The 23,514-nt window shown below is 40.4% G+C and overlaps 1 protein-coding gene across 17 annotated transcripts in view; it reads right to left on the reverse strand.

Annotated features, from left to right (window-relative positions):
• Positions 1–23,514, reverse strand: part of DST (dystonin) — a 364,879-nt gene that overhangs the window by 118,452 nt on the left and 222,913 nt on the right. For 11 of the 17 annotated variants that reach the window (XM_064597729.1, XM_064597726.1, XM_064597725.1 and 8 more), the window contains 12 exons: positions 22,629–22,717; positions 21,549–21,681; positions 14,932–20,451; positions 14,655–14,804; positions 14,295–14,510; positions 13,953–14,102; positions 12,024–12,257; positions 10,651–10,803; positions 8,889–9,122; positions 8,169–8,435; positions 4,710–5,252; positions 3,491–3,667 (listed from right to left, as the gene is read on the reverse strand). In XM_064597729.1, the coding sequence (XP_064453799.1) occupies positions 3,491–3,667; positions 4,710–5,252; positions 8,169–8,435; positions 8,889–9,122; positions 10,651–10,803; positions 12,024–12,257; positions 13,953–14,102; positions 14,295–14,510; positions 14,655–14,804; positions 14,932–20,451; positions 21,549–21,681; positions 22,629–22,717 (7,866 nt within the window). The remainder of the gene's footprint in view (positions 1–3,490; positions 3,668–4,709; positions 5,253–8,168; positions 8,436–8,888; positions 9,123–10,650; positions 10,804–12,023; positions 12,258–13,952; positions 14,103–14,294; positions 14,511–14,654; positions 14,805–14,931; positions 20,452–21,548; positions 21,682–22,628; positions 22,718–23,514) is intronic. The other 6 variants (XM_054505417.2, XM_054505420.2, XM_064597728.1 and 3 more) reach the window with 2 other exon arrangements.

Below are 23,514 nucleotides of genomic sequence, written 5' to 3' on the forward strand. Positions count from 1 at the left end.
CAGAACGCTGAATCTGAACTCATTATCTCACTCCCTACACCTGCACTCCTCCTGCTTTTGTATCTCATGACCCAAGTAGTAGCTCCGAGGTTCTTCCTGGACTCTTCCTCAACCCTCCTTTCCATATGCAAATCCACCATCGGGTCCTGACAATTTTACCTGCTTAAGGTGTTTTTAAAAGCAGACTTCTGCTCTGTAATTCTGGATCACTGCACTCAACTGAAAAAAGCATCCTAACTGAGCTCCCTGCCTCCAATCTCTTCCCGGACACAGCCCCCCAGTGTGTTCTATCTAAAATACATACCTGACCATATGATTCCCCTCTCTGAAATCTCCCAGTAGCTTCCCATTGCCATTATAAAAACGACAGACTTGTGCATTCAATAAAAGGTCCAATGACATCTACTCTCTAATTCTATCTTCAATCTCATCTTCCTCCACCTCCTGTTCCAGAAATGTCCAAAACCACAGCTGTTTCTTAGCTATTTGCTCAAGCTAGACCCAGCATTTAACATCTCTACATGCTAACCTTCCCATGCAACCTATCCCCCATCATCCTGAGCCTGGCTCTTATTCACTGGTTAACAGTCAGCTGGGCAACCCCCTAACTTTCTCTTCACCCTTAGTTTGTAAGTAGTCCCTGCAGGAGCTCCCATAAATACCCTGTGAATATTACTGGATTTGTCTCTTAGACTGTAACCTCTTTGAGAACGAGGAATTTATTCCATTCAGCTTTTTTTTATCACCGCCCAGCACAGTGCTTGACACATAGTAGGTCCTGAGAAAGATTTCTAGAAGAAGTAAATGAATGAAAAGTAAATAAATAAAAATATCAGGTATAAGATCCAAAAAGATCCTCTTCTATTTCAGCCTTCATTTCAGATTAAAACAAATGTCTACAGCCAAAGGCAAAAATTTCCTCAACTAATTTTCATATTCAAGTAATTTAAATGACATCCGGGCAACCCATATATGTCAAAAGGCTTAGCAAGCTATGGCCAACGTGGGATTTGTGATCTGTGTACCAGATCCTAAAACTGTCCCAAGAGGCCAAAGACACTATCAGAGTGGATCTGTCTAGGAGATTCTTCACAGGTTTAGTTACAGGAAGCATAAACAATTCCTCACGACAGGAACTTTACCTAGAACCAGGCTGAAGTCTACACCACAGACACAGTTTGCGGGCATTGCATACTGACTTAAGAGATGAAATAAGGTTATGAATACCTCCAAAAAAATTTTTTTTTAGAATGTGAGTTCTCCAAGGGGAGAGGCAGAGTTTTCACATCTTTGTGTCTTCACATTTGTCTTCACGTCATTACAGTTCAGTGGTATCAGAGTGTTGACAACACAGCTACCAGTCCTCTGAATAATAATGCTAATAACAATGTGCTATTGGAGAGAAAGGTTTCGAACGAACCGACTTGGATACCCCCAAGTTACATATATTATCCAATAGAATATGCTAGTATTGTAAATGTAGAGAAAACTGATTTTTCTGTGGTAGTCTTATGTGTTTATATTACTGTTAAAGAAAAATAATTTTTAAATGTTAATAAAAATCAAAGAAATGGAAACTGCCTAATCCTCCTAAAAATGTATCCTTGCTACATGCTGAGGTCGTCTGTGAGGAAAGTAATAACATATGCCAAGAACAACTTTAATTGCACATTTAATTTTTAAAATTACGCTGTGGCTTAATTAGAATTTATTCTCCTTTGAGACGTTGCTTCCTCTTTAACATCACTTTGGCTGCCTTACGACTAGAAGAGTCTTCTTCCGCAGCCCAATCCAAGAAAGTTTTCCTCTGTTGGACAATTAATCCAGGTATCTGTTTAATTTAAAAACCACTACATCCTTTTGGGTTCTTCTTTTTCTTTTAGCTCTAGTTATAGAAAAATTACTTTCATATAGGATGGAATCAGTTTCCTGATAGAGACCTAACTTAAAATGTGTTGTTGTTAGTGCATACACTTTGCTATACTAAAATACCTGACTTCTTAACTGAATGTCACATAGGCAATCTTAATAATTATTTTATGCTACTGGCAACTTCTACCAAAATACAGGCCTTTACAATGCAGCCTCTCTTCTGCCCCTACCACATACACTGTCCTTCAACGGTGATCAGGTGGGACCGGGAAACTTTATTCAGACACACCTGGTCTTGTGCTCATGGGAAAGAATAAACACAAACAAAGAGGCACAGGACTGGTAACGCACATCCAACGGAAGGGAGCCACCCCGGGGATGACCAACTAGAGCAGGACCTCTCCCTGGAGCTTCAGGTGACACTGGGTAAACTCTTAAGCCCAGGAGAGAAGCGGCGCCCTCCGTCCTGCCTGCCTGCCTGCACCTCACCTACCTCCTCCCAGCCCACACTTCCCATCCCCTTCTCTCTGCCTGGGCCTTACCCGGCCACATTTCACCCTTGGCTAGGACTTAGCTTTCTTCCAGCCAGAAGCAGCCAGTCTCAGGCCAATACCTCGCATTAAGCTCACTCGGCAGGGCACCCTTTTTGCCCGTTAATAGCATGATAATGATTTCTGATTCTATAACATGCAGATGCAGCTGAATTCTGGAAGGCAGCTGTTGAACTGGCAATACTGTGTTGACTTTCTAGTGATGGCAGCAATGACTGCTACCCACCTGCTAAAAGGAGACACAGAACTGATTTATGGACTGAAACTTTCAAACTCCAAATCATTGGTCATCTGGAACAGGAGTAAAGTACTTCAAAAATGATCTCCCCTCACATTAAGATTCTAAAATATGCTTTAAATTTAAGACGGAGAGACTCTCTCTGCCACTGTGGGTATGCTGAGAGTTCTGCAGTTATTCAAGTCTGACATCAAGCCTGCACTTCTGAAGGAGCAGGTAGACTTTCTGAGAACTGTGCTAGGCAGTAACTAGAGTTTATGTCTCTAAGAAACATGGGGACACTCAACAGGAACAGCAGTCCTGGTCCTCAGACCTGAAATGGGACGGTGACATCGCTTCTTCCTTTACACCTGTTCGTTCTTGAACAAACCCTTACTGAGTACCTCCTTTGGGCCAGGCACTCTTGTAGGTGCTGGGGAGATAGCAATGAACAAAAAGAGAGAAAAACACCTGCCTTCATGGAACTTACTTCCAATGGAGGAGAAAGATAATGAACAAAATAAATAAGTATAAAGATAAATAAGTGGCCAGGGTAATATGGTTTTCCTTTAGGGAGGAGGGAGCGGCGGGATACAAGCCTTAACAGCAGTGTCAAACCAGTTAAACAACAGCGGAAAATACAACCTCATTAGAAAGAGAAATGAATGGACTATGAATTGGAGCCCCAACTCCCTTTAGAAAGAGAAGTGTGTTTCCCATCCTCTGTTCCCCTTTCCAAAGTGAAACGATCACAAAAGTGTGGGGCAGCAGATGGGTTTCAGCAAGGCTACGGAAGGGTTGGATCTCTCACTTTTCTCTCTCTCTGTCTCTCCTTCTCTCTTTCTCTTACCTTGGTCTCTTCTAATTGCCTTTGCAGGTTTTTAGGGTCCACAGCGATGGGTTCAGATAAGTGTTTGCTCGCTGTGACCGCACAGGCCTGGAGCCCTGAAAGAAGTCCACATGAAGCATCTTCATAGTGTTGATATTTATCCACCAGGTCTTTAAGATTATTCCCAAGGACATTGCACTAAAAAAACAATAAAAATAAAAAATCAGAAGAGATTAAGGGTGAGGGATTAAAATCCCACTGTATAGGTGTTAAAAACCTTAGGACCTATGAGTTAGGCAACTTGGAAAACACCAGAGTTCAACCAAAGTTGGTGAAAACGATAGGACTAAGATATTTTCCTTCATGTGAAGAAGCATCTTCAAAAAGTAACCATAAAAACTAAGAGATAGTCCTAGATTTATACCAGTTCAAAAACATGTTTACAAGGGCTGGGTCTTACTACAGAATGAAGGATTCAGATATCAATCACCAGGGGAGGCTAATCTACCAGGACACATTCTGAGTTTTATGGACCATGTGTATAGTTATGTATTCGATGGGAAAGTTTTCAAAGTGCTTAATAAATCATTTCCATGTCACCCAAGACTGAAGTTGTACAAGGAGGCAAATAATCTAGATCAGAATGGGCAAAGGCCAATAACCAATGATGCTCTTTAAACCATTTGGGCAACTTGGTTAGTCTGTTCAGCTTATACTGTAAAGAGGGAAATGTTTTCTTAGTTCTGTGGGGGTTTTTTTTTAAACAAAACTTCTGCTTGCCCACAAGGAGAAGCTGAAATAGTCTGTTAGCCGTGAAGTATTAAAATAATGCACTGATCCACTACATCTGCAAAACAAACAAGTGCAGTATTGGTGAAGGGAAAATGATCTGACATGAAAGTTCAGGCCCAAGCCTGAGAGGGGGCAAATCAGCAAGGCGCCGCTTTGGGTCCGGAACCAAAACATACACGCCACCTGGTGGTCAGATCGGATGTTGGCGTTTTAGAGTTAAGGCTGCCTGGAAACCACTCCCCCCAAAAAACTAAATAGATAATTTGAGGCTTCTAACCTTTAAACACGTTTGCTGAAGTAAGCAGATGAATAAGAAAGGGGGAATGAGGACAAAACCACCTTATGTCCTCTGCTTCAGTTCTTAGATTTCTCGCTTCTAATTCCAAAACCGAAGTGAAGAGGACAGAGTGAAAACTATACTCACAAGCTGATCTAAAAATAAAATTACCTTCGAGTAGAGAGACCGGAACCGATCGGTGGCATGATCCAGTTTGCCCTGGACTTCTCTGTGGGTCGCAGAAGTATCGATGTGATCCTGCGCAGTCTTGCCGCTTCTCCTGCTGCAAGATTTGGCCGCTTCTAACACTCTGTTTCCAGAAATGGTGATGTACCTCAAGTCCCCTTTGTGAGAAATGACATCCTCTGAGAAACTCTTCTGCCGCTTCAGTTTGGCCATCAAGCCACCGAGGTCATCTGCGCCTGCTTCCAGGTTTTCCAGTTCTTGTTCTGACTGCTGCAGCCAGTGCTCGAACTCGCTGTAGTCGGCGTCGAACTTCTCTAATTCCTCCTGCAGAGAGCGCGTTAACTTCATCTTCTTCTCCGACTCGGCCAGCGTGGTTTCGTAGTGTGCTTTCAGTTCCTTCACGTTCCTCTGCAGTTTCTCCTGCTCCTCGGGAGACAGATAGTGGCCCTGTTTGTCGAGCAAGGCTTGTGCAGCCTGCGTGGCCATAAGGACGGCCTGGTGCTGAGAGACGATCTTCTCGTGTCGGGCCTGCGTGAAAACACATCAGCCTCACATGAGGTCAGGGCAGTGACGGGGTTCCACGGAGCCTGTCCGGAGCCCCCCGTCGCCTCAGGACCGACAGCCTTAAATGATCCACAGGCCAGCAACTGGCTTCTCATTAACCTCGTCAAGGTGTGCAGTATTTCCCTCGCTTGCATGGGCGCATTCCAGGATAGCAAGCTTTGACCACTCTCATCTTATTTTTATGGAGATTTTCTAATCTTCCCTAGAACAGTACTTAGATAGTCACAGAGGACAAGTACTGATTTTGAGAAGTTTGGAAAAAATGTGATGAATTTCTCTTCCAATTCTGGAAGCATCTATAGTACGATCTCATTTTAGTCACTGCTGCCTGACAACCACCCTGAAGGGACTGCTGAGGTCTTTAGCTAATTACTGAGCAAAGATATACAATATTTTTTATTAAGAAATGATCCTGAGAAGACATTTAAGTAGGAAAAAGAGAATTTGTTCATTTTAAGGCTATAAAACCCCTAGGACAATAATTAAGCAAGAACAATATGCATCCAGAGAAGCCCAAAGAGGTTTGGAGGAACATATATAATCAAAGAGAATACTGGAGCTACTGGGCTTCACTGGGCATCAGCTTCCTACATGGGGAAAAAGGAGACAATGATCCCTATACATCCTAGGTCTGCTGAAAGGAGTACATGAGACCACGTGTGTAGACTATGTCCTGGCAAGCCTGGCACATGCCAGGAATTAAAATCCACTCTGAAGGCAGAGGACCGGTGTGCAGAGCCACTGTGTCCTCAGCCTTCAGGGCAGCTGGGTGGGCCTCAGGTAGCTGGAGTCCCTTTCTCTGCAGCCACAGCAGCTTCTCCCATCCACCCCAATATCCATACAAATATGGCAAAAAGGGTAAGAATCCTTCTGGGTAATTTTCCACACTTCTCATAATGGTTTACAGGGAGCCAAATGACCTGATAATATTATCTCAGAGCTCTTTGACTATTTGCTCCACCCCCAACCCCACTCCAGGAACCCCAGTCTCTCAAACCACTATCACCACCCCACCTCGTGAGGCACAAAAGGGGCTTTTCCCCTAGGTGTTCTCATCTGGCAACACCTCTTCCCTCAGGTATCTCTCCCACACATCCCCTCTAAGGCTTCACACAATCTCATCCTGTCAGGGACGCCTACTCAGATGATCCTATTTAATGCTGATAGGTGGCTCCCGACCCATGCTCACCCACCCAACTCATTTCTTTCAGCAAAAGAGGACTACCTCCTAACATCCCATAGTGCATAAAATTTAGTCATTAATAAATAACTATCATCCTGACCTCTCATCCTCACTATCCTCACATGCAAGCACCACGGCAGGGAATTTATTTTGCTCACTGGGGAATCCCAAACGCCTGGAACAGTGTTGGCAACAAGGGCTAATAAGAATAAGTGTACTATGAAATAAACAGGACTGAGAAGCACTGTTGTAGGAAAACTGATCACTTACAAGTATGATCCCCATTAGTCAGCTGAGAACAGTCTCATTAACATTTGTATTCTGTCTATAAAAATGCCTGCCCCATCATGGGCACACAATAAATATTTTTGTCCAAAGAACTTTTCTCCCACAGACTGTGTCTTAGACATTTGAACTATAATCACACACTATTCTCCAGTGGGTCTTCTGCACAAAGTAGCTTACACAGATATATGTAACACCTTATAAACTATCTGATCCACCCCTTTCCTTTTATAAATGAGGAAATCTGGGCTGAAGGAAGAAACCGCGTGGCCTAGGACATGTGGCACAACTAGAAAGTGCTAGAAACAGAACCCCTGGCCAGGCCCTTGGGCTATCTCTCCACCACCCTGCCAGGACATTAGGAATTTCTAAAACACTTTCAGAGACCCATATTCTTAGAAGCAAAAAGATCAGAAGGCAAACATCATGCAGTGGCTAAAAACAAGGGCTTTCCTGCGAGGCCTCTTTATCTTTGAATCCGCCCACTGGTATTTTCACTCCTTGGGTCAATTTACTAACCTTTCCTGACTTCTTTGTAACTGACTCATAAGACACTCCTAAAGGAATTCATTAAATTTTTCATTTTAAGAGTTGGTTTACTTAAATCACAATATTTAATTTAATGTGAAATCTCAAACAGCATTAAAAAAAGGTGTGAGATTTTCATGTTTCACAAAGGGATATGGTTTGTAAAACACTGAAAATAAGGTTTGGAATAGCCCCCTGGAAACTACAAATACAATAAATACTTCCACTCTCCTTCTGGTTTAACTTGTACTTCCTATAATATAAAAACCTTCTATTCCAAAGACTCCAAAGACAAAGACATGGAGGAAAACACACAAAACTGCAAAGGCACCTCAAGTCCAGTTAGGTGACGACAAAGGCCATGTGCAGAAATAAAATGATCAGTTATGTGACACTGTGAAAAAGGTTTTTCCAAAAGGTGCCTCTGCTCGGGCACTAGATGTGTACACCCAGGCAAGCTACTTCACTTCTGTATGTTCCAGCGTCCTCACCCGTGAAATGTGAATCCAGCCTCCAGCCTCACGGGGAGTGGGGGTTGGGAGGGGGGAGACAGAGACTCAGTGTATTCACATGGGGAGAGCCTGCAGGGCCCATCTTAACTGCTATCTATTTGCTATTAATTAATATCAGCTATCATTATTTCTATTAATTTCTCACAAATCTGCTTCCCTTAGAAGAATGCCACATCTAATGATTTCGTTCTCATTCTTTCTGACTTGCTTCGAGTTCTCACAGTAACTTATATCTGACACAATGATGCACCTAGAAGATGGGACTCAGCTCTCGGTGGTCATTAAGGTTTCAAGAACGAACTCAGGGGGTGCCCCTATCTTCACAGACCTGAGAGAGAATTTAACAATATCACTCTGTTTAGAACAACAAACCTTAACTTTCTGGTACTGCTGGTTCAGATTCTCCTCAGTGGTTCCAACTGGTCCATCAACATCAGTTTCCAACAGGTTACCATTAACTTCATCCTCCGCTCCCATTACTGACGTGCCATCGCCTTCTTGAAAATGGGTCCCGTTCTGTTCGATTACCTGTCTCTGCTTTACCCCTGCCCTGGCGGAGTCTTCGTCCACATTGGACAGCCAGTCCAAAAGGTTTTCTATTTTGGTTTTGCTCTCTTCCAGCTGCTTTGCAGCCGCAACCTGGAGAGAGAAAGTTCAGAGGAGGTATTCTATATGCTGGCTGAGGCACTAGTTTCAAGACATTCCCAAAGTAAATATTTAAGATCATTTAAAATTAGAGTGGGGATTCTAAAAACGGACACACGCTGAAAACTGAGCACAGTGAAATTAAACCTTTGATCCAGAGACAGTTACTCAGAAGTTCCCACTGTCCTTAAAAACACATTCCAAAATTTTAACTACAACTGAGGAGTCCTCATGCAATCCCACTTAAATTTTTTTTAAAAAGCTAAACAAAGCCAATTCTTCAAACTTTCTGTAATATTTGGTCAATTATATAACTGGAAACCCACAATTCTAGTCTCTGGTACTAAGCACTGCTTACTGGCACCTGATTCCACTTAAAAATTCAAGTAGCTGTTACCCGAATCATCTTCAACAAAGCAATAGTGTACCACATATTTGAATAAGGACCTTTTCAGTTTCTTCTTTGATTGCTGTTGTCACAACTTTATCCAGCTCCTTTTTGGACTGTTCTGCCTTTAGATTAAGCTGTTCACACTTTAACTTGGCTTCGTTAAGTTTTTGCTCAATCAAAGCTTTATCTTCTCGTGACAGCTTTTCGCCATTCTCTTTTAAGAAGTTCTCTGTATTTTTCACTATTTCTGCCAAAGCCTGTGCACTTCCTTGCATATCTTTCTGTAATTCCTTATAACACAAAAGGAAAAAAACTCTTATTAAATTATTACCTATTTAATTCTTCCAGAGTTGTAATTCTAAAAGAGGGAGTGAGCAGAGGAGAGTTAAGCATTTATTTATAGGTTGAAAAAGCATAGTCAATTTGAGTTGGTTTACTTAAATCACAATATTTAATTTAATGTGAAATCTCAAACAGCATTAAAAAAAGGTGTGAGATTTTCATGTTTCACAAAGGGATATGGTTTGTAAAACACTGAAAATAATGAATTTAAGGAGCGTGCAAGTGGCCCAGTTGATTAAGCAGCTGACTCTTGGTTTCAGCTCAGGTCACCATCTCAGGGTCCTGGGATCGAGCCCCATATCGGGCTCCACACTCAGCAGGGAACCTGCTTGAGGATTTCTCTCCCTCTGCCCCTCCTCCTGCTGTCTCTCTCATTCTCTAAAATAAATAAATAAATCTTTTAAAATAAGAAAATAATGAATTTAATAACATAATCTATACAAATTTGCACACACCAGATATTATCACATTATGTGAGCACACTTATAAGAGCTTTTAAAGACACGATAATATTATTTATTCAGTTTCTAAACATTTATTTTTTTAACATATATCTATTATTCAAGATAAAAAACAAAGTAATTCTCCCAGTGAACTAAGATAACTTCTTCTAAACCCCAAGGCTCTCCAATATGCAATGTTTGCTTCTTTGCCCCAGCTGCTAGGAAGCTCAAGATTAAGATCTCTCCTCAGCAGTTATAGCTTTCCTTTGTCTAGATCTCTCTATGGAATTTTTCCTCTTCTCTTCCTCCTTTACTTTGTGTTTTTATTCTCCAAATTATACTGTGTTTGAACTTTCACATTATTTTCCCATATTTTTAATTTAAGCCTTACCAAATTATTTGAAGTATTTGAATGGGAAGAAATACCACTTCCTGAGCCACTACGATGCGACATGAACTGCGCTATAGTCACTTACTTAACACATAGCACTTCCTTAACCCCTATAATCAGCGAAGTAGGACCGATGAAGAAACGGAGGCCTGAAGAGATTCTTTAGAAAGCTAACAATGTGGAGTGTCTGGGACTTGAACCAAGAGCTATCTAGTTACAATGAGAATGTTCTTTCTCCTGACACCAAAAGAAAGCTATCTTTACCCATCTTTATTGTTTGTTTGTTTGATAAAGAGGGACAAATTGTAGAGAAAGAGGAAAGGAATAGGCAGTGAAGAAAGAGAAAGAACCCAAACGAATGCCTATTTCACCTGTTGTACAAGTGAGTGAGCTGGCCTGAAGCGGATGCAAGTTTTAACTGCCTACACAAGGTATTTCCATTAGCAACTTACTTTATATCGCCTTCCCTCAATATCTCACCAACACAGTCAAGAAAATTACTGGCTTTCTTAAAGTTGGAAATGTAACTCTTAGTATCAAGTTTAAAGCTCACCTTGGCTCAGAAAAGCTAAAATGATTTGCTAATAATAGTAATTAAACTTAGTATCAACATAGACCTGCTGATGCAAAACCAAATTTTACCTCCTGCTTGGACTGATACTTCTTCAACTCAACTGTGCCATCTCCAATCACAAAGGCTTCTTGGTGGCCAATGAGGCGGTTTTCAGTTTGGGTGAGGAGGTCGCATATTCCTTGGAGTTTCTCTTTGTACTCCTGTTGACGCTCTGCCACAATCTAAAGCAGGGCAAAATCAAAGCATCTTAAATGTGTGGTCATAAACTCACTATTGTGATTACTCCTTACTAGAACACATTTTGCAAGTTCTGCACATTTTACGAGTTCTAACTGCAAAATTAGAACATATCTTGCAAGCTTTTCTGAGTATGCTGTAAACATGATAGCAGTGGGGTACATATTGAGCAAGGTGACACAGAAAGTAAGAGCATGTCCCATATACAAAGAAGGAGATCATGTTTGGATGAAACTGCTCAGTAGAATACTGGCCATGCATATGTGTAAGAGATGGAACTTCCGACCGACAGGAAGAAACATTCCATGTTCTTAAGCTCTCGAAACCTGCAACACACACAATTAATTCTGCAAAAGGATATCAAAACAGAAGTTAGTTGTGGTTTGTCTGTTAACATATTTGATATGTGTATATAGGTTATCATGCTAGAGACAATGCCTAGGTGCTTCAAGATATAATAAAAGGAGCACTGCATGCAATGTTCTTACTTAATCACTATGCCTAATTCCATTGCCATCCCTTTGCTCATTATTATTAGATGTAGCGCTCTAATATAATTCACTAAATTACGAGATTAGAAAATCAATACTAATACCTGCATCTTTCATTTTCCTATTATTGATACACTACTTATGCATCTTATAGCCATTGATCATGTTTCCTAGGAGCCTAACACATGCCAGGCAAGTAAAGTACTAAGTGTTTTATATTCATTCTTTTATCAGTGCTCACAATACTACCAGGTAAGCACACTTATTATTTCCAATTTGCCACTGAGAAAACCGTGGCTGAGTGACCTGCCCTAAGTCACCCATGACCGAGTGTAGCTGGGATGTAAACTCAGCCCGTCTGGCTCCACAGCCCATGCCCTGTGCTGCTGTGCTCTACTACCTCCCAGAGGAAAAAGATACTTAACCTTCTTCATCCATAGTCACCAATGTATCGAAATTTCTGAGTGCATCCATATTTCCTACTCCCAGGAAAAAAATCAAGACTCCCACTTGAAAACAGTGGTTTCAGGGAGTCATAAAAATTAAAATAAACTGTAGTATTCTTATGGAAAACAATATTGTTATATATTCCAGCATCTCTACATTATACCCTGTCCACTTACTGCCCTTCCAGATCCCTGGGTATCCACATTACAGGTTTCACACGGAAGAACTAAAAACAAAGAATACCAACTCCACAAAGAAAGGCAAACCTTCTGATCATCAAGATCTTGTTCTAGCTGTAACTGAGTCTCTAAGTGTTCCACCCGGGCAGTTACTGATTCCTGCACATCAAGAAAACATTTCTGAGTGGTATTTAGGAGCCTCAGTAGTTGTTTGCTTTGGTTGGGAGACAGGTCTTGTGCACATTCAGAAATGAAGAACTGCACATCAAGGGCAGTGGCCTCCAGCTGCACTTTGGTGTGTCCAAGGTCTTTTAACACGTTCTGTGAACGAAACAGTACAAGTTATAAAATGAGAGGTAAGCCATAATATAAAGTTTATATTAACAATACATTTTTTATTTTTATTATGTTCAGTTAGCAACTGTATAGCACATCATTAGTTTTTGATGTAGTGGTCAATGATTCATTAGTTATGTATAACACCCAGTACTCATCACAATACATGCCCTCCTTAATACCCATCACCGGGCTAACCCATCCCCCCACACCCCTCCCCTCTGAAACCCTGTTTGTTTCTGGGCATCCACAGTCTCTCATGGTTCGTCTCCCTCTCTGATTTCTCCCCCTTCAGATTTCCCTCCCTTTCCCTATGGTCCTCCGTGCTATTGCTTATGTTCCACATATGGGTGAAACCATATGATAATCGTCTTTCTCTGCTTGACTTACAAGTTGGTACAGCCACTCTGGAAAACAGTATGGAGATTCCTCAAGATGTTATAAAATAGAGCTATCCTATGACCCAGCAATTGCACTACTAGGTATTTACCCCGAAGATACAGATGTAGTGAAAAGAAGGGACACATGCACCCCAGCGTTCATAGCAGCAATGTCCGCAATAGCCAAACTGTGGAAGGAGCCAAGATGCCCTTCAACAGATGAATGCATAGAGAAGATGTGGTACACATATACAATGGAATATTACTCAGACATCAGAAAGGATGAATACCCACCATTTGCAAAGACATGGGTGGAACCGGAGGGGATTATGCTAAGTGAAGTAGGTCAAGCATTAACAATATTTTAAAAATATAATTCTTATATAAGGGACTCAAGGTTTTATTATTTTTTTCATGATCCGTTTAGTCAAAAATCTATTCATCACCTACTAGCAGATGGTAATGATGAAATTATTTAAATACTATGGTAATTAATATTATATGGAAAGACAATTCTTCTATTTTTTTAATTTATTTATTTTTTAGAGAGAGAGTGCAGGAGGAAGGACAGAGGGAGAAGGAAAGAATCTCAAGCAGACTCCCCGCTGACTGCAGAGCCCAAAGCAGGGCTCGATCTCACAACCCTGAGATCACGACCTGAGCCGAAATCAAGAGCCTGAGGCTTAACCGACTGAGCCACCGAGGCACCCCTCCTCTAAGAATATTTTAATCTTGCCTGCCATATCACATTTAAAATGTAACTCCAGCAAAAGATAAAAACCCAACTTACATACATTTGGCATGTTAAAGGGGAAAATCAAGTTAAAATATTACTTGCTAATATTTACAATATCCATGTAATTGTGGTTGCACATAAATGAGCCAGTGGGGAATCTGAAACATAAATTCAATGAGCTAGAATTTCAGCTTTCTGACTCACAAGCCAGGAGCCTAAACATTATTCATGAGGCATGCTATTCATGTTAAAAACTATGTTGTATTTATAAGAATAATTTAACTATTATTCTAATAGTTATTAATGTGACTAATACATAAATAAATACAAATCTTAAGATGTCAGTGGCGGTAAGAGATTGATAAGGCAGCTGGGAAAGCATTGGAATGACGCCCATAGAGTTGGGATTATTTTATGGTTCTGTCAACTACGAACAAACATCTCTTAGAGACAAAGGAAATAATCCGTTTAGATTTAGAAGTCATTTTTTTGTAAACATTTGTTATATTAAATCCGGAAGTTTTTAAATGTACATAAATTTATCTCATTTATCTTGAAACTTGCCTTGAGAAACTCCAAACTTCTCTTCACATGTTCAGTATCTTGTACATTCACAATTTCAATATCCTTCACAGACTTGCTCTTCTCTGATATCCAATGTGAGAATGACTCGAGTTTCTGCAGAAATTCTTCATGGGAAACTGCTAGTTTAGACTAGAAAATAAAATCATGTTTTCATTTCTGTCAATCCCCAAATTTCAAATTCCTACAAAAAATGGTTCTGTTTCGAGGCCCTAACAGTCTGAAAATAAAAGACTTCATCTCATCTCATGACTAAATTTTCAAATAATCAGATTTTCTTCAAAATTCAAATGCTGACTTGGCATGAAATGTTTCGATGCCTACCATTTCAGAGTCAATTGCGAGCATGACGTGTTTCATTCTTTCTGAAGACACACTGCTGAAGGAAGAGAAAGCAGTCTGCAAATTCTGGTGGCTTGTCCTCAATTCCTCAAGCTGTCCTCTGGGGAAGTCACTGGGAAGAGACTTTAAAAATTCTTCTGTCAACTTCATGTCCTTTCTTAAGAGAACAGCAATTGGAGCCAATCCCAATTCAAATGTCTGCAAAAAATACATATCCCAGAACTATTCAGTGAAAACATCAATCACAATCCATTTTAAATGTAATAGTAAAGCACAATGGCTCATTTTTCCAAATTAACACCAGCTGACAACCATCCATAATAGGCAGCAGACAGTTCTTACCTCTAACTGTTTAAGTCGGTTCCTCAAAGTTTCCAGATTATTATCCAGAGACTCCTGGTTGTCTAAAGGGGGCCTCATATCTTGAAGTAAAGCCAAATACTCATGCATTTTTGATGTGTGCTGTAAACACTGCTGTAACTCAGTGGAAAACTAAACACAAATTTGGACATTTTAATTCAGTAGCCTTTACACAGTTTTTTAAAGCAAATAAAATGTATGGGGTTATTCCCAAATGTTTCATGCAGCTACAGCCACATAAAATATAAAATCAACTTACTTGTTCCATTGAGCCATCTCCAGAAGTCATTCCTTTTGACCCTGAAATACTTTCCAAATGGTCTGGGATATCACTGCATTGCTCCCCCAGCTTGTCGTCGCTTGGCAATGGGGATGCACACACAGTCGAGCTTTCTAGTCCAATATCTTTTGTATTTTGTAAATTAAGGGAACAGTGGTTTCCTTCTTTGCTTTTAAGATCATTAAGAATGTGTGACTTTTCATCCACCGTCTCAGAGGTAGTGGATGATTTCTGATTCAAGTCTCTGACCTGTTCTACTTTCTCTGAGTATATGTCAGCCAGCAGCTTGTAGAAAATATTTTCAAGTTGCAATGGAGGTACTTTAGATGTAATACCTCTTTTCTCTAGCTCATACTCCATCTGGGTTAATTCTTTTATCAATTCAAACGCCCCAGTAATTTTCTGGCTATACGGATTTTGCTTAAGTATATCAAGGAGAAGCTCAGACTTAAGATTTGCAATACAGAACGGATCATCTCTACTCTCTGCTCTCAATTCTGGTGGGTTATTCATGGGGGAAACTCCAGAACAGTCACCAACTTTAAAGTCACTGGGGACACCAGATGCTTCATTTGCCAACTGTGATGTGCTAACTCTTTTAATTAAGTTTTGAATTAAAATTTTGGTGTCTGCACAGACTGAAGATTCTCCAACCTCTTGAGGATTCATAGGACCTTCTTCCAATCTACTCTTTAAGATACCCTTTACATCCTCAACAAATACCTGAGATAACTCAGGAATCTGAACCTCCTTTTCTTGGAGTCCTAGGGACAAGGCTTGTTCTTTTTGCTGCTCTTGCTCAATTATTTCCATCTTATTGTTAATTTCTGAGAATGAGCAGTCCGTGCTTAAAGGGTTTTTATTTCTTACTCCATTTGTGCAGAGTTCTGGTGGCACAAAATCGTTATTTTCCCCCCGGTGTTCCACATTTCTAAGAGGTAAGATTGACAGTGTGCTTTCATTCCTTTCTGGTGTGAACTGAGCAATTCCTGATCCCCCTTCTGAGGCACTTTCTTTCATACAAAGACCACTCTGCTGGGCCATCTCATTTAGAGGTGAGACTTCCTGGGTAAGAGCTGTCTTCTCTGTTGCATCATTTACTCCGAACTGTACATGCTCCTTCACGGCAGGGGGTGTTATCAGAACACAGCTTGGGATACCTTCATTTGGTTTCAGTACATCTTTTGCCTTTACATCTTTGGCAAAATGTTTTAAGTATGTGAATAGGTCAGAGTCTTTCTCAGGCCCCTCGGTGAATGAATCTTTCTCAGGACTTGCATCCCCTTCAGACAACAGAGTGTCTGAAGCCATGTCAGCACTGATCACTTTGGAAACTGAGGAGTCAAATATTTCTTCAAGATTCTCAAACTGAATGGGACTTTCACTAACCACTGTCTGTAGGTTCTTTGGTTCATCTTTAGGAGTTACAGTTACTTTTTTCAGGCTTCCTTTCTGATTATGTTCTTCACTGTCTGTGATTTGTGGAAATGGAAACTGATCATTACCTAAATAAAGACTCTCCCTTGTACTTTCACTAGGCAAAAATCTGAGATACTTATTATCTTCTTCTAGACCTTCTCCCAGCACCTCTCCTTTATCTGAGCACATTTTAGGAACTGATGTTTCACCTTCTATTAGTATACTGCTTTGGTCACCTTTCTTTTCAGTTAGAAAAGATTGGTGAATTTCTTCCCCTCTTTCATTTCCGTGATGATCCCTGGCAGTTACAGAGGCTATGGATGACAAATGGCTTTCCTCAGCAGGCTTTCCTACTACATCAGGCTCAGAACAAGTGATTTTATCAAAAGATGAGTAGACTTGAAGTGTCACATTCTCAAAATATGGATCTCCACCTTTCACAGAGTCAGTAGATTCTGGCCCTTGGATCAACTTAACCTTCATGTTCATTAGATCATTATCTACTTCAGAAGTTGAACAGGTATTAGTATTCTGTAAAGTATCTACACAGCCAAAGGTGTCTTCTGATTCAGTGTCTGTGGTGATCGGCAGCAATATATCCTTAAGGGCCAGCTCATGATTCAGCAACAGATTTCCTGGGCTTTTTCCAGCAACCTCGGTTGTATATTCTTGAAGGTTGCTTCTTTCTGTTACTAAGCTACTTTTACTAGTTGATTCTAGCTGTAAAGCATTTACACCTTGCTGGTTTTCTAAAGAACTGTAATTGTGCACTTTATCCGGGAGAATTCTCTTATTAACACTCGGACTGTCCTGAGTGTTTTCCTTTTCACCTACTGCAGGGGCACACAACTGGATATCCATATCTGTAGCCTCATCCTGGCACCAGGGCCCCTCAGTGTCACCTTCTACTCCTTCTTCATCATCACCATCATTGTCGTCACAATTGTCCTCGTCATCCTGATCATTACTGTCACACACACAATCCCCGTAACTTTCATTCTGCATAAAATCTAAGCGCTCAGTCTCAGATTTAAATTCTTGTCCAGTGATATGTTCTTCTTTTCTCCCTCTCCAACATCCAGTGTCATCAAATTTTAACAAAGCACTGAAGCTCTCTTTTCTTTCTACGATTTCATAATCAGTTGATGAGTCAGACTCATCCCCTTCAAGGCTATTTGAGCTTTCCCTTTCTGATACGGTTTCCAGCAGCAGCCCATTGCCCTCATGTGAGCCAACTGAATCTGAAAGGATTCTTTCACCAGGATCGAATCCAGCGTTCTCAGTAGCGATGAGAACACCCCGGAGAGACTCTGGGCTTCCCCTCACACTTAAGTTGCCAACCAGTGCCCCCTGGGCCACCACGGAATTTTCATTCTCTCTTAAAACATCATAGAACACATCACCAGGAAGAGCAGCCCCATCGGTCTCCTCTGGCAGTGCAGCATAGTCCTCAGGCTGTAGATAATCATGATCGTCACCTTCCAGAAGCAGAGAATCGTGGTCGTCATCTTCAAACAAAGGAGTATCATAAAAGTCATCTTCACTGTCGGTGTCTGTTTCTGTCACCCTCGGCTGATCATCCAGGAGTGACGTTTCATAGTCGCCAGCACTGACGGTTCCTTCCAGCAGCGGTGTACCGCAGACTGGAGACACCCGAGTGCGAAAGGTATCACCCGGCGGGGTCATGGCACAGGCGTGCTCTTCCATTTGGGGCCCAGTTTCCTTGTCTCCAGGCTTCTGCTGAGAGGCAGCATGTAGTCTTTCATCTTCGCCGTAAGTTTCTGAAATATATTTACCATTGCAAGACCGGACCTGAGGAGGACTGTCACCCACATTTACAGGTTTCCGCTGAGAGTGTTCTCCCGGTAAACTGATACTGATAGGTGCAATTCCCAGAAACTGCTCTTGAAATGTCTCTCCCATTCTGTGACCCGACAGCATGGTGTGGTCGCTGAGTGGCAATGCGGAGTCTTCACATTTATTTCCATTGCTCTTTGTGGTATGTACATCACTGAGGCTTTCCTGATCATTCCTCAATTTATCATGACTTAGCAAGGCACTCAGCCTAGGAGAATAGTCAAAGATTGTCAAATCCCTGTTTATATTATCTTCATTCTCTTTTTCATTCAAGTCACAGATCCTACTAGTTTTTGATTTCATAATAGGATTTGTTATCGAATCATTTGCAAAGTTTTGAATATTCTTAGAATGGCTACATTCACCTGCATGTTCATTTGTTCCAACTGGACTTTGATTTTCACAGTTTTTAAGTATGTTTTCAGATTCTTGTCCAAGCATGCCAACTGCTACAATTCCAGGCTGTGGTAAATAGGATGCAGAATTGGAAACACACACACTGGATGAACTCTTGACTTTATGATCAGTTGCGATTATATCTGCCAGGTTTTCTGACTGATAGAATTCACTACTGGTAAAATTATTTCCCATTTCATTAAACTCTTCATCTATGGTATGCTTTCTATCTTCAAGAATTTCTTTATACTTAGGTTCTCTGCAATGACATGTATCAAAACTACTCGGTGAAGCTATACTGTCATCCTTTTCTTCACTTGGAGCATTATTCAGAAAAACACCAGGGAGTCTTAAGGCATCAAGACATTCTTTAATGGGTGTGTCCTCAAATTCCGCACTATAGCCTTCCAGTAGCATCCCGACAGCCTCATTCAAGTCTCCATCATACAGCAAAAGCCTCTGCCCTGTGTTGGCATCCATATAGCTATTTATCAGCAAATAAGACAGGAATAATTTTTTAGTTTGTTCTGAGCTCTGAGTTGCCACTGGTTCTTCTCCATCAAAAACATCCTCTTCTTGCCTGTAATCATGGACTGTGGATGGTTGGAATTTACAGAAAGAGAGCCATCTTCTGGCATTTTTACAAGCTTCTAAATCTCCCAAATCTGGCATTTTATCAGGCAGTATTATACTTTTCAAAATCGATGCTGTGTTATTATCTATAATTCCCAGCTGCTTAGCAACATCCAAACCAATGACCTGAGAAGTTTCTGGAATATAAAGAGCAGCTATCTTCTGCCTGCCATTCAGGATTTTGTATGCCAATTCATTTGTAATCAATTCCTGCTGCAAGGAAGAAGATGTAGGAAATATTTCACCAGAGTGAGGCCAAATGAGTCCAACATAGCCTCGCTGAGCCTCTAGTACCAAAAGAGCACTGCTGGAAGTTATTAGATCACACTGGACTGCTTCATCCACCGTTAAACGTTTAGCGGGGTTTGAGTGGATGATTCCACCTGTTTGAACCTGATATGTGAGAATACTGTTAGCTGTATCTCTGTCAATCACCCCTTCTGCCATAGCTTCTTCAACGGTCATTCTTTGACCAGAGTTGCAATTGATGAGACCCCCGGAAAGAAGCTGTGCACCTAATAACCTAAACATGGTTTCACGGTCTATGAGACCTTCATGAGCTGCCCTTAAAATGCTTATGTTTCTTCCACATTTTAATGTTATTCTGCCTCCTTCTTGTGGTCTCACAGGTAGAAGCCGCATCCCAGTGTTTTCCTGTAAAATACTTCTTTGTATAATATCAACTAAAGACACCTTCTCAGCGGTGCAGGGGTCAATAAGATCTTTACACGTGTTTTGCCTTTCCAGGACTTTAGAAAATAATGCTGAGGAAACCAAGTTCTGTTGGAAAGCCTTCTGCAGGGTCAGCTGTTCTCCTGTGGCTGGAATGACTAGAGAGCCTGTGGAAAGCAGTATCTCAAGAACTCTGATGGCCATGGATTCTGATATCATGCCCTGGGCCAAAGCTTCCAGCACTGGAATTGTGGTAGATGACACAGTAGAAATGATCTCCTTTGCTTGATTTAGTTCTTTGAGTTGGCACAAAACTTGCTCATCAATAAGGCCATGACTTTCAGCATCTTGAAGGTCATAACATTTTCTCAATTCTGGTGAAATGAGACCAGAAATCATTAGCTGTGTCTCAAGCAACCTGATTCCTGTGTCATAGTCAATAAGGCCTCTTAAAACTGCCTGAAAGATGGAAAGCACTTCTCCAGTTGTCTGGTCAACGGTGCCTGCAATCACTTTATCCAGCTGAAAAGAGAATATAAAATTCTCGGGTCAGTCTGTGACCCAAGGGTGGGCAGAATTTCATGAAACTCAGTTTGCATATTTTTAAGAAATAAATACACTTCAACATAAAAATCCTCTACTTACCAAGGCGCAGCAATGCTGTGAATGTTAGGCAGCTCAAATGCACAAGTGATCTATGTCAGTGATCTATTCAACAGCACAGGATGTGATAAAAGCTTTGAAAACAACATGCATCTGTGAATTGAAAACTTAATATTGTGTACATTAACAAGGTTAGTGAGGACACAACAGAGTAAATGATGATAGTGAGAAAACAGAACACATACCTAAGAAGGCAAATCATGCTCTCTGCAATTGGGTGAGATTAGTCGACTGACATGAAAGAGAGAATCAAACCCCATGCTATTGATGTTTACAGCATACAGACTTCTTTGCAGACAGTAAAAAACTAATGAACCAGAAAAATTGTTGCATACCCCCAAAATGTGACAAATACTGTGTAAAGTATTCCAGGGAGTAAGGGAATTGAATATAAAGATAACTTTTTCAATACTGAACAGTATGTTGAATATTGTGAATATGTATTGTCAAGTTTCAAAAGTTTAAAGACAGGCCAAATTTTAAGTGATTCCTGTTATATTTTAAGAAGATGCTAGGGCATCCTCACTATAACGAATGGCCCAGTATTCCTCCAGTAAATCTCAGGGTTATCTCTGAAAATCAAAACTAGTTCATAACACTCTAATGTCATCTTTAAAGATGAGTCAAGTCTATCTTATAACATCATATTTATATAGTAAAATACCTAATATAGCAGAAGAATGACTTTTAAAGAGAAGAGTTAGAAAAATGAATGATTTTTTTCTTTTACCATGCAAGGCAGAGATTAAGATGTCACAGAAACTGATGACAGCAAGTGTGAGACTGCATTTAATAAACAACATTGAAATCTCTAAATACTTAGATAAACTCCATCCACATTTTTTCCATGTACATGAATTCAAGGTCATTTCTTTGTCATTGACATATATTTCTACAACCATGCAATAAAGCTAAGAATCTTGAAACAGCTTCATGTTTTAAATAAATTATATTACCTTCTCCTCTACCTTTATATCTCCTAAGGTTTGTGATTCTTGTAGTTGTTTCAGAGATTCACTACAGGAATTATAACTTTCTTGAAGAGATTTCACTTGTTTTTCTAATTCATTTCTTTCTTCATCTGTCATTCTAAAACAACCAGAAAGCAGGAAAAGAGGAATCAAGTTTTCAAGTGATAAAGATGACATATTAGGCTCAATGATTTTGTAAAATCCTTTTCTAAATAGGCACATGATCATGAAACAAACTTCATATACAGATTGCTCACGTCTCAGCATGACTGTATGAAAACTAAGGATGGCCCTTACACATCCAGGAATCCTTCCCTTGCCTGAGAAAGAGACTGCAGAGAAGGACGTAAACTAACACATCAGCACTTCCCTAGCATACACACATTTCTAAAATAACAATGCTGTTCTCTGAAAGAGGGAAAGATCCTATTGTTAGTTCCAACATGGAAACGGGACAGAAAGATACCATTACTCAAGATGAAACTTGTACAAACTGAAGCGTGAAGAAAGATGAAATTAACAAGGAAATTAACCTGATTCTCTAAGGTACAATACAAAGTCACTGTGGCATAATCTTGGGGACAGCCCCAAAAAAGATTTAAGAAAAGGGCAGGTTTCTTCCCGCCTGAGGCACTAGCTGAAACAGATGAAGTACCTTGTTGGAAAAAGTAAGACCAAAATATGAGAAACCAGGTTATCACAAGTCTCAGCAAAGAAAATGAACATACTCGTACATATTTTCCAAAACATAAAGTCATAGAGAGTACTACTTAGAATTAAGATTGGCTTGGAATCTATACCACTCACTAGCTACCCACCCTTAATCCCTCTCTGAGCCCGTTTTCTTACCACTGATAAATGGGAATAATACGTACATTTCAGGGTTTTGGTAAAGACTATAAGTGACTAAACGTGACAAATTGCTATGTTCATAGTTGTATGTTAGGTAAATTTCCGAGTTCGATTTTTAAAATCTCAATTAAAATTTACCAGCTGTGGCTTTGCATAACATGAAGACCACTTCTCTACTTAGAATAAAAGAGCTAATGAAAACCTATAACATACTTGTCTCCATGTTTTGCCAAAAATAGCTGCATGGTTTGAAGTGCTTCAGATAATTGCTCCTTCTTGGTTGATATTTCTTCACTGGAAATCTGCAAGGTTAAGAAAACATATTCAAACTCGCCCCTCATAAAGACTAGAAAATAGTAATTTTAAAAAACTAAACAAGTTTTAATTAAGATCCAAATGATGGGTCTACTTTCTGAGGGGCCCAAGTCAATAACCTATCAGTTATTACCAGTGTACAAGCCTGGATAAAAGAAGAGTACTTTATCTAGAATGCAGATTAAGGAAAGTCTCTCGCTCTTTCTCTAACCATAACGCCCTCATTTTCATTAGGAAATAATACCAGGGCATTACGTAGTTCTCACATGTGTCCCAGTCCAACAGTGAATAAAGGTTGCCTTAACTATCCCCAAGTGGCCAGAGGTTCTTCACTGGCCCAGTGTCATCCTTGAGTGGTGCAGCACTCAAAGATACATGAACGTGGGACACGACTCCAAAACAGTAGCTGCCCCCCCCCCAAGCTCCTATATGCCCTGCTTCCTTTTGAAAAAATTATGGCGAAAGCATTACTCTGTAGATCTGCAGACGAAGATTAAATAATTTCTAAAATTTGCAAAACTCGTCTGTGACAGGGGAATAAAATTGATCTGTTTGAGGAAAAGCAAGAGGTTATAACATTTTTTCCTGATCTCTCAATGTATCACTTCTGAATAGTCTTATTTCAAAAATTGACTGCCATTCTTTTAGAGGAGCAGAAATGAGAGGAAATGATGGGCAAATGAAAAGGCGTATTTTTCCCCAATGTACTCTATTCAGAACAGAGTCAACTTAAAGTCTATTTTTCACAGTTACGGGTAATCATGAGGCCATATTGATTTTTAAC

This window comes from Mirounga angustirostris, unplaced genomic scaffold (assembly GCF_029215605.1).
Source record: "Mirounga angustirostris isolate CCGP_5_RB_7025 unplaced genomic scaffold, mMirAng1.0.hap1 SCAF_8, whole genome shotgun sequence".
NCBI lineage: Eukaryota > Metazoa > Chordata > Mammalia > Carnivora > Phocidae > Mirounga > Mirounga angustirostris.